The sequence below is a fragment of the Vipera ursinii genome (assembly GCF_947247035.1).
Source record: "Vipera ursinii genome assembly, chromosome: 6".
In the NCBI taxonomy this organism is placed as follows: domain Eukaryota; kingdom Metazoa; phylum Chordata; class Lepidosauria; order Squamata; family Viperidae; genus Vipera; species Vipera ursinii.
The window spans coordinates 62389574-62401824 of record NC_139515.1 but is presented as its reverse complement, the minus strand read 5'-3'; the positions used below and the strand labels follow the sequence as shown (position 1 = coordinate 62401824).

Here is a 12251-nt window from a genome sequence, read left to right as displayed (position 1 = left end):
TCCTGCGCAGATGGACTGTGATTAAATATTCTTCTCTCTCTCTCTCTCTCTCTCTCTCACACACACACACACACACACTTTTCTGACATTTTTAATCTTGAATGACATTGCTGTTTCTCTGCATTATCAAGACCCTTAAAAGGGAGACATAAGATTATTGAAGTTAACAGAAAGTCACTACCATTACATCTACACATTTTTTTTCCTTTTGAATGTTGCCTTTGTGGCAGAAAGACTATTATGTGCATCCCCCTAGCGCCCCTTTCCCCCTCATTAATCATCAGTTCGGCAGCCTTAGAAATGAGAATAAATAAACTGTCAAAGTAAATGGGGAGAATTACTAATATTTCTCATACTTTGTTGAATAAGCACAATATTCAGATACGATTTAAAAACAATTACAAAAATAAGCCAGAAATAAAATTAAAAAGAAGAAAATTGTCTACAATAACATTTATGCCAATGGGGACAATCTATCAGAAATCATTGATAGAATATATTGCAGGTAATCCTTGAGTTACAGTTCACTAAGTGACCGTTCAAAGCTACGGTATAACCCTCCCCAAGTACTTACGACACAAAGTTACAAATGTTGCATCACCATAGCGATCATTCACCCTTATGAACGACCACAGAGGCACTGCAACTTTTGCCCTGCCTAATCCCCTTCCCCCGCCGGGTCTCCACAGGCACTAGGCCTGTGGATACTCGCCCTTGCGAAGATCTAGCGAGCCTTCGGTTTCTTAGTCTGGTCTGTTCTCTGCAAAAGGAGGCCTGGATGAGATATGTGGCAAAAGGCTTTGCAAACGGAGGGAATGCCTGAAGCACCAAATCCTTCCCTCCATTTGCAAAGCCTTTTGCCATCTTTGCCACTGAGAACAGAGGCCGGGAGGCACATGGGTCCCTGCAGGCCTTGGTAAGCCTTTGCTCAACGTGAAACCGTGGCAGAGAGGCTGTAGAGGAGACAGCTCCCTTGATCATCAAGATCTATGTAAGGTAAGTGACTCGGTCAGGCAGGATGGGGAGAAGGAGGAAGCCTGAGATAGTGGGTTGGTGAAGGCCTTGGGTAGTCAGAAGCACTAGGCCCCCCCATAGCCTTCCCCACCCTGAGATACCTTGGGCACCTAATTAACCGCACATTCGATCAGCAAATGCATGGACAAAAGCAGGAAGTAATCATGTTCAAGGTATGTGATTCACTCCTACGAATCCTCAGGTTATGAATGTAATTAGCAGGTCCATTACATTTGTAACTTGAGGATTACCTGTACATGATGGTTAGTAATGTAATATTTTTGACACTGTCACTAATACTCTGAGAGAAAAAAAATCTTCCCCATCCTATATTACAGTTTCCATTGCAAGTCCCATCCCCCACATAGTAACAAAGTTGAATGATGCTCAAACTTTTGTTGAGTTTTCAAATAAAATAGTCTAATTATAAAGCATTGCCTCTGAGAAGAAAGGGCCTTTTGTGCCTTCTTAAAATGGTGCAATTTGTGCCAAGAAGAAAAACTATAGTTTTTGCTTTTGCTTCCTGTCCTCCCTCCCCCCCCCCACACACCAAAAGAAAGACAAGGTAGGGTCAGAATGATCTTAGTGGGATTTTACAGGTCAAACTAATGACTAATGAAGAGATGTCTTAGGGGTGACATGATAGCTGTCTTCCAATACTTGAAGGTTTGCCACAGGGAAGAGGGCTTGTATCTATTCTCCAAATCACCTGAAGGCTGGACAAGAAACTGGGCAGAAGCCACTCAGAATGAGATCCAACCTAAAGAGAAATTTCCTGAGATTGAGAACAATCAGCTTGTCTCCTGGATTTGTGGAGGCTCCATTGTGGGGGTTTTCAAGAAAAGATTGGACAACCATTTGTCAGGGATGCAATAAGAACTCCTGCCTTGACCAGGGGGTTGAATTATGAGATCTCAAAGCCCTAGCCCCGGGGTAGGCAAGCTTGGCTCTTTTATGACTTGTGGACTTCAACTCCCAGAATTCCTGAGCCAGCGTGGCTCAGCATGGAAACCTCTCCCTTTTCCCTCAGCATGGCTGGCTCAGGAATTGTGGCAGTTGAAGTCCACGAGTCATAAAAGAGCCAAGGTTGTCTACCCCTGCCCTAGCCCCATGATTCTATTTCTGTTTTGGTTCTATTCTATTCTACCCTACCCTACCCTACCTTACTCTCTCATAAGAGTGTGAAGCATCTATTCTTCTTCCTTCCAACTTAGGCTTTAGGTTTGTGTCTCCTTAATCCTACTGTTTGCACCATAGTAAAAAAATTGAATAATGGAAGAATCAAATTCCTTCCAGATTGCAGGAATAATTTGGTTCCAAAAGAGAAATGTTCCCAAACTAAAAATCAAACCCATAAAACGAACACAGGTGGAGTTTCCTATACTATCTTGATCAGCAAATCCTCAAATGTGCTAGAAGTGCAAAAATAACTTCTATTGATAGGCACCTGTCAGGTGTAAACAACCAGACCCACACTTTTAGAGTTCAAACAAGCTATTGTTCTACGTCTATTCCAGAGGAATGCCCCAGCTGGTAGCTTTGGCCTGAGAAAGAACAGATCAGGCCCAAAGGCATTCAAGAGGGGGTCAGACTCTACTCCCTATTGTTTATGTGATGATCCCAGACTACTTTCCTGCTTGACCCCTTCTGACAGTTGCTCTCCATCAATACCCCATTAAATGTTTCAACGTTGGATAAGGCTATAGGTAGCTATATCCTGAATCTGCGTGATCAAAAAGCAGATTCTTTCCCAATTGAATTTCTCTCTTGGATTCACATCGAATGTGGCATTTGTAAATTCAGTACAGTTTTATGCCTACAAATCAGGCTGTCTGCTTTCTGTGCAAAATTATTACAGGAAAAAAAAACTGGCCATCAGAGCAGATAAATAAGTTTCTGCGCCTATTGCCTTGCTTGAAAGTTGCTCTCTGGAATTCTGTCATCATCTCGTGTGCAACCTAAAGTACTCCTAATCTGTTGAACTACAGCTCCTAGCCTTCTCCAACCACATTGGCATTATTGTAATCTGAAGGACACCAAATTGTGGAAGATTAACATTGACTGTTCAGAATATATGGAAATAACAGTTCAAATTAGATGGTTGTTATGGGTAGTCATAAAGTCATGTGGGCACTTCTTGAACTCATAAATTTCTGCTTGACTAGAAAAATATTACTGGTTTAAAATATTCAATGCTCTGCCGTCTTACTTCTTCATTTCCTTTCTGCCTTTAACATTTTCCCTTTAACATTTCCCCTCAAATCACCTCCCAGGAGGGGGAGACATCTGCCAAACAACCTGTCTCAGCCTCCCTCTCCCCCATCCCCCAGCATTGTTTGAACTAAAATCCTACATTGATCTTGTGGCCCTGTGTGATGAACTGAGCAACAGATCACAAAAGCTTATGGCTTTTAATAAAATTTGTTAATTGGAAAAGCTGCTATCAGACTATCCCTGATTTTGTTTTGTAAACCAAACCAAAAAGACCTGACCTGCAAAGTCTGCAATAATTTAAAAGCATCTATAAATCCAGACTATAAAAAAAACCTTAAAAAATATGTTGCCTTCCAAATTCACATCTAGATAGTCCTAGAAATCTCAGTCTAGCCAATCCATGGCCCTTAGTCTAAGGCGGCTCAGACTATTTCTGTGTGTGTGTGTGTGTGTGTGTGTGTGTGTGTGTGTGTGTGTGTGTGTGTGCGCGCGCGTGCATGCCTATGTGTGTCTGTACACACACACATACACATAACATATACAATATATGAACAACACATGAATCAGATAAGGTTTATTTTTTTAAAAAATGAATCCTTCGTTGTGTATAGACTTTTAAAGATTCCAAGACTAATTTTTCCAGCCAAATGCAAGCAAAACATACAAAACTGGGTCTGTTAATAAGATAAATACTTATGGCATATTTTTACTTTTAGACACATGCTTGTCACAAATGCTTACAGTTTTACAACTCTGAAAATATATTAGGCATACAAGTCCTGTGATCTCTGTTGTGAACAATAAATATGAGTATTTACTTTGCTTCTGTTCCCCAAGTCCTGCATCATATTGCCAATGAAGATCTAGATGATGAAGATAGTTTCTTAGCTTCTAGTAGCAAATTGTTCCCACAAAGGATAGTAATTTGCAGTTTATTGCTTGAGTCATAGCATAAATTATCTGATCTATTTGCAATGGGCTTAGAAAAATTCTAATTTCTGTAAGCACCATTATGCCAGCTCCTATTTAAGGCATAGCTAAAATTGTTTCTAATTTCCTCTCATGTTTATTGAACAGGCTTATTCTGAAATTTACAGAATCTGGCCAACACATCTGTCATCTAATACTAATTTAGAAGGGATAAAAGCTTCTAGTTTTGACCAACAGAAATGCAATCATCTACTTACTATCAGTAATGAGAATATGATATTTGGCCACACTTTTAAAATCCCTGCATGCCAGTTTGTAATATTCCTTCTTCAATTCTAGCTACAAGGCTTCTTCTGTTCTACATCTTTGATATTATATAGATTTAGTTTTGCTGAACACCAGGTCTGTAGAGGTAGATTGATAAAAAAGTTAAATTGAATTAGCAGCCAGCTGGTCATTAAGACTAATGTAGATGTAAGGTAATGTAAGTGCTGATATATGCATGAGTGCAAACCCATATAATATTGAAGAGAATTATACAATTCTTTATTCATGGAAGAGGTATACTGTGTTTGGATTCCATAACTTTGCTTATAGTACCATTCTGACTATGTGTATTCAAAAAATAAAATAAAATAAAACTCCTCAGGATTCTCTCCCTGCCCTCATACCATTCCAGAATTTATACTTTCCATATCGTCCTCTTGAGTAAATCAGATCCCATGTGCTGATGTCACTGTGTCTTTGGATCTTTTTGGTTTCTTTTTGGATCTCTGTGTTGCTAAAGCTCTTTTTTTCCTACCTGATCAATACTGCAGCCATCTGGAACCAGAGCTATATTCTCCCCTTTAGGCTGTCCACCATTCTTGTATGTCGCAATATGATTCGCTCTGTCACTTCCAACAATGTCAGTGCTGTGGGCCAGATGCTGATCATTGTCAAGGCTATCCTTTACTTCCTGTAGATCTGCTTCGGCTTCTTCCGTTTCACTGTTACTTCTAACTGTAGGATTGTCTAGCTGAGAAGTAGTTTCTTTTTTCATGTTCAGGCAGCAGTATGAAGCAACAGCCAGGAAGACAGCAGATAACACGACTTCTGAGCCAGCCAAATAGAATATAATTTCATATTTCTTGAGTGCATCCACCAGTCGCCCTGCGATTTTGAAACAAGGCATAGCATAGTTGCATTGTAATCTGTTCCAACAGTTTCCTATGGATGTCATATAAGCTGCTTAAACTCGCAGCTTGTAAGTTTTCAGTTTTATAAATGTAGAACTTCCATATGGCCTGCAGTTAGTATGAATTCCAAACATGCACATAAACACCTTTTCATACATCCCCCTTTTCAGTCACAGAATTACTAACAGGGCTGCACTGGAATTACTATAGAAGAGATAAAAATAGCATTTCTGTAACATGGAGATTTGTTTATTTATTTGTATCCTGCCTTTATTAGTTTTACAAATAATTCAACATATGAATATATGTGAACATATCTAACAAGACCTCCCTCCTCCTGTTTTCTCTACAACAATTCTGTGAGGTGGATTGGACTGAGAGAGAATGACTAACCCAGCTAGCTTGCATGGCTAAGGCAGAACTTGAACTTACAGCCTCTGCTTTCTAGCCTGGTGCCTTCTCTCCCACTAAATATTGTATGGGGCTTTCAAAATCATGTTGACCTCAGGTAACCGTGGGCATTAACCTGAGCTAATGAGAGTTATGTGTGTTCCTAGAGTGGCACATGCCACATCTTTGCTCTGCAAACTGCATTGGTTGCCAGTTTGTTTCCAGGTCCAATTCAAGGTGTTGGCTTTGACTTCCACATTATTTGAGGGCCATGTCCACCCACTGACATCTGCCCATCCCATTAGGTCTGGCAGAAGAGGTACACTAGAGATGGGATGGCTGCATTATTTTTAACATTCTCTTCACTCTCTTGTTAATAATAATAATATTGCTAATGTTTTTAATTGTAGTTTTTAAATTTGAAATATATGGTTGATTTTATTGTAAGTCACCTTTACTGTGAGATGGGTAGCTCTATAGGTGAGAAACAAAACAAATACATAGGACTAAGCCTTGATATGCCCTATTCAAAGTAAGCTCTACAAAAGAAAGGTGGTTACACTTACCTGCTGAGGGTGGTCCAATGAGCACAGCAATGGCCTCAATGAGCAAGTTAAGCCCAATTGCGCTAGAGAATTTCTGAGATCCAACAATAGTCATGAGAACTTCAAACTGCAGAGCTCCCACCATTCCGTAGGAAATACCAAAGAAAATGCAGAAGATAACCAGGGATGTGTAGGTGTTGGCTCTGGCACTAAAGATATCCGTCAGGCCATTGAAGAGCATTGCAAAACTGAACAAGTAGATTATATGTGGTCGTATCTTCTTCATCCCAGCAAACATCCCACAGGATGGACGGGCAAAAATATCTATGAAGCCGATGATGGACAAAAGAAATGCTGCCTCTTTGTCAGGTATTCCCATGTCTTTGGCATAGTTGACTAATAGAATTGTGGGCACAAAGAGGCCCAAAACCATTATGAACTTGGCGATGGTGTAAATGATAAAACCCCGGATTTTGAAGATAGAAAAATTTAATAAGCTTTTCGTTTTCTTGGCCTTTTTCTTCTTGAGTTTCTTGGGGTTCTTAACATTGTCCAGGGTGCCATCTACCTCTTCTGCTCTTCCTCCCATTGGCAGCATCTCTTTAGTTTCATAGGTGTCTGTGGCTTTCTCCCTTGTCTTCTTAATGCCAATTGCCAAGGGTCTCATGAGTGCTCCACATGTGCAGCAGTTCAGGAGGAGCCCCCCCATGATGAGGAATCCCCCTCGCCAGCCAAACTTTTCCAGCAAGACTTGACCCAGTGGAGAAAGCGCTGAAAGGAAGACTGGGCTTCCAGCTGCAGCTAGCCCATTGGCTAGTGGCCTGCGCTTGTCAAAATAGGATCCTAACATAATCAAAGAAGGCTGGAAATTCAGAGCCATTCCTAAACCTGAAAAAAATTACAAGGGGAGCAATTGATGCAAAGACATCGGCTCTCAACAGACGCAAAGATTTCAAGGTTCCTATATTTGAAGGAAAGGTTCTCTCCCCGCCACCCAGGAAAATATGCTATTTAATCTAACTTAATCAGTGCAAGTTGTCCTTTAACACATGGACACAGAAAAAACCATAGGTACTCCTCGACTTGCGACCACAACTGAGCCCCAAATTTTGGTTGCTAAGCGAGGCATTTGATAAGTGAATTTTGCGGCATTTTACAACCTTTCTTGCCACAGTTGTTAAGTGAACCACTGCAGTTGTTAAGTTAATAGCCTGGTTGTTAAGTGAATCAGGCTTCCCCATTGCCTTTGCTTGTCAGAAGGCTGCAAAAGGGGATTACATGACCTCGGGACACGACAATCGTCATAATTGTGAACCAGTTGCCAAGCATCTGAATTTTGGTCATGTGACATGGAGATGCTGCAGTGGTTGTAAGTGTGAAAAACATTCCTAAGTCATGTTTTCCAGTGCCACTGTAACTTCAAACGGTCACTAAAAGAACTGTTATAAGTTGAGGACTGCCTGTACAGTCCAGTGTCTGATGCTGAATTACAATTCTCAGAATCATTTCTCACTAATCATACCAAACCTTCTGAGAACTGTATGCAGTATTAGAAATATCTAGGGAACCATAAGTCCCCATGTCTGCTTTCCACACTTACTTAAAGCAATTTCTCTTTACAATCAGTAGGAGCACATAGGAGCTTCTCTCAAAGGCAACATTTTATGGCATACATCATCCTGACAATATTTCAGCAACGTCATGCTACCTATCATTTTCTGAAGTAGACTTGCACAATGGCGCTTCTTCCCATTTTGCAAATGCTCACCTGTCAGCACTCCAGCAGACAAATACAGTTCAATGATGTTGGTGGTGAAGGAGGCCAGGATCATTCCAGAGGAAGCCAGGAGCCCCCCAACAAGCATCACAGGCCGACACCCAAACTGGTTCACCATAATGCTGCTCAAAGGTCCTGCAGGGGATCCAAGAAATCAGAAAGGAGGTAGGATCAGAATGATATGAAATGAATGCAAAACTGCAGCAACATCCTAATGCCAAATGGCAGATGATCTTAAGCTGGCTTGGATTTGTGAGGAGTGAAGGTAATTTAATTTAATTTAATTTATTTCGATTTATATACCGCCCTTTTCCTGAGGGACTCAGGGCAGTTTACAGGGCAAATTAAAACAATACAATATATACAGGTTAAAATAAAATTAAATTAAATAGCCCCAAAATAATTAAAAATTATTAAGGTACCTTTGCCATTACAAGTTTTTTCTGGAGATTGACAAATGGGGTGGGGAGGGAATGACTGTGTAACAGATACAGATTTTTGCTTTCATGATTAGCAATGATTGTGGGTAAGAGTTTTCCCCAACCAGGTGCTGCCAGAGGGATTCTAAGTCCCAGCTGCCTGGGTGTTGCAGACTGGCATCATTGCAGGTCAATCAGTTCAGGAAGAGTGAAAAACTACAAGCTTTAAAATGTAGTGTTGTGCTAAAATATTAAAAAGTAAGACATTTTGGAGAACTGCAAAAGGGTCTAGTTTGTTACAGAGCTTCCTGGAATGTTTGATTGTATCTTATCCAACTTCTTGGATATATTTAAATTGTGATAAAGAATGTCAGCTTTGTTTGTCGTGGGCTGCATTCCAACAGAAAAAATTGTTAGGAGCTGCATTGAATGTGGCAATGGGTACAGCCACCTAAACACTTATGTCACACACTTTTCTTTTTCACTCTATTTTGCTGAAATAGTCTTCCTTTTCATTTTCTTTCTACACATACATTCTAGGGAAAGGACAATGTGATTTCGCTATCGGTTTGATTGTAGCCTTCCTCACCCATGATCTAAGGCATGGTTCGGGAAGCTATTTTTAGTTTATGGGGTTCACTCTGTGTGTGTGTGCGTGCGCATGCGTGCGCGCACATGCGTGCGTCTGTGTGTGCATGCACTGTGTAGAATAAATAGAGTTGAACTTCTCTCTCTCTCTCTCTCTCTCTCTCTCTATCTATCTATCTATATCAGTCTCCCTTTAATTCTTTGTTAGCAATCTAAAATTTACACACACACACACACACACACACACACACACACACACACACACACACACATATATATATATATATATATATATATATATATATATATATATATATATATATATATGTAGTATATGCAATGTTGGTGGGTGTAGGGATTTTCTTTCTTAACATTTCCCACCTCCCCCACAAAAAATGAATAAATATCGGGATTGAAGACTTCTAAAAAGCTCAGTGGATACCATAGGTCTTTGCCAAGCTTGAGGTAACAGTAGCAATGGCCTGTGAATGGGAATGAGGGAAGAGAGATGGGAAGGACTGACTTTTGCACAGCCATTCTCAATAAATAGCTAAATCTTTGATGACATTAGTGTGGCAGTATGAAATTTTCTTCCAAAGATATGGAGATACCTGTGGAATTCCTACCTGTTCCATACAGCATGGCTAGCATGATGGATGAGATCCAAGCTGTGTCACTGTATCCCACGTGGAAATCATGCATCAGGTCCTTGAAGTAAATGCTCACTGCCTTTGGAAACCCATAAGAAAAGCCAGTGATGATGAAACAGCCTAGTAAGACGATCCAGCCCCAGCCACCATCAGGAGCCTTTGCTTTCTCAGGCAGTTGCCCTTGTTCCACATCATCTCTGTCCATTGCCCAAACAAAGAGAAGAAACCTGAAAGCAAACAGAGCAAAAACAGAACAAGAATGATTACAGGAGCATCCTTTTTTGTCTATGTACATCATTTTCTTGCCACTTAAATTTAGGACAGTATTTTCCAACCTGTTGCCCCCCCCGAGAGGTTGGGTATTAGTATTATTAATTGATAATATAGTTGTTTTTTAAAAAGCAGAGCACAGACAAAACAATTTCATTTTTAAAATTTTGCTTTTTAAAACCAAATATTGGGAATGAATGGATGAATCAGCCTTTATAAATGTCTTCCTCAGGTAGTAAAATTCATCTTGGAAAATGCCTTGGTCATCTCAGCGGTCCAGACTAAAAAGTTCAGTCCTGGCTAATCTTAATAATCATGGATAGTAATGAAAGGAATAAAATATTATTCAGAAATTTCTAATGAGTCTAAAGGACATTAGAAGTAGCCACCTGAAAATCCTAAGTAATAACGATTGTGTCTCTATCTCATCTAAATGTTGACAAGTACAAATGTGACAAGCTGAAAACGCTAGCTAACCTAAACCGCAAGCAAAGGAAATACAGAAATAACTATAGGAGCCGAGCTTTGTTAACAGAAAATTAAGAGTTGATAGGTAGGATGTGTACAAAGGGGCTTCCTGGAACCTGGGAGGGACAGTGGTTTTAGGCGGTCTGGATAGTTTATCGGATGATTAGGGAAGGGACGTTGAGTGCGATAGGGGAGGGGGGAATCTGCGTCGGGGATAGGATATAAAAATGTGTCAAACAGTTCTGTAAGGTGTGACTGAACTCCTGTGTGTGTTTCAGTTCACCAAGCCTTTGCAAACGCTTCTTTTTAAATAAAACTTTGTTGCTGGAATCCCAAGTGATTTTGTTTGTTTTGGGATATTGAGCCACGTTCCAAACAACTTGGGGGCTCGTCCTGGGATATCCAAACCATCCCCGGACCCCCGGGAGTGGTCACCCCTAAGGGGACATGTGCCACGTCGATTTTGACAGTTTCCTGAAAGGTGACCACCCCCGGCCTGGTACCCATGAAGAACCAGATGCTAGGAACAAAAGAAGTCAGGTCATTTTTTTTTTAATGCCCCAAGGTTCCTGGGAGACTGGCAAGACATACACACCCAGCAAGGTGTGAATGTCCCGAGGGTCTGAAAGGACTGGCAAGGCAAGGAGGAGGGTGAAGTACCAATTGCCAGGAAACTCTGTGCACAGACCCAGGTAAGAAAATCAGGGCATTTTCATAGTTACCTGGGCGGCTGGGTGGGTAGGCTGGTGTGAATCTGAGAACTGTGAGAGGTGAATGAGACACCCTGAGAGTCATAAAGACTGGCAAGGCGAAGTGAGTGCAGACTCCTGAGTACGTGTTTCCATTCCTCCGCGAGGAGATTGGCCGGAAAAGGAGGAAGTGACTTGGTGAAGCATAATGTGGTCTTATTAGGTCTGTAATGATAGAAGATCCAGACGGTAACCAGTGATGGGAAATAAACCTTCCAAAAGACCACAAAAGGATAAAAAAGGGGACTCCCTAGACTAGGGAAAGGGAGAAAATGTATTCATCCCTCCTCACAGTCCCCTGGGGAAGATCCTGGCTGGATGGAATCATCCTCCTTATAGTAGAATGGTAAAAGATTTAGATAAAGACCTGATGATTAAATATTGTTATTTTATTTGGGGACAAAAACAAATAGATGAGGGAACTCAGTGGCCACAGTTAGGTAGTTTTAATTACTTCATTTGAGGGCAAGGTTGGCAGAATAAACTATATACTTGAGGTAAAAGTAAAAGTATTATGATAAAGTATTGCTGTTTTAAATGCTAGCAGGATGGGATGGATTCATCTGGAAAATAAACCTGGGATAAGAGTAAAGGTACCATGACTCAATATTGTTATTTTGAGTGGCCAAGAAATCCTATTAAAAGCACTAGTGTATTTTGCTCAAAATATGGAAGTTTTAAAAATTGGCTATGTCAAGCACTAAACATATAGGTTAATAAAAGAAGTTTATATGCCTGTTGGATCCCAGGCAATATATAGTCCATTTTTGTTAGAGGAGTGTGGAGGTAGAGTATGTGTGTCTGTCTGTGTTGTGTCTAATAATAATAATTAATAAAAAGGCCTTACTTTAAAACAAAGAAAGAGATTTGTTGCTAAAAAGAAGAAGAACCCATTGGCTTTTGAACAGCTCCTTGAAATTATAATAATAGTTATTGGTATAATAATAATAATAATAATAATAATAATAATAATAATAATAATAATAATAATAAAATAATAATAATAATAATAATAATAATAATAATAATAATAATAATAATAATAATAATAATAATAAT

The 12251-nt window shown here is 40.1% G+C and overlaps 1 protein-coding gene across 1 annotated transcript; it reads right to left on the bottom strand.

Moving 5' to 3' along the window:
- Nucleotides 1-2522: 2522 nt before the first annotated feature.
- SLC16A8 (solute carrier family 16 member 8) lies at nucleotides 2523-10389 on the bottom strand (the record flags this gene model as incomplete). The annotated part of the gene is made up of 6 exons (XM_083365372.1): nucleotides 10365-10389; nucleotides 9682-9932; nucleotides 8040-8183; nucleotides 6293-7159; nucleotides 4961-5310; nucleotides 2523-2558 (listed from the first exon to the last, which is right to left on the bottom strand). Exons 2-6 carry the CDS (start codon nucleotides 9908-9910, stop codon nucleotides 2523-2525), a joined length of 1626 nt encoding a protein of 541 aa, XP_083221498.1. The 5' UTR covers nucleotides 9911-9932; nucleotides 10365-10389.
- Between the last annotated feature and the right edge of the window lie 1862 nt (nucleotides 10390-12251).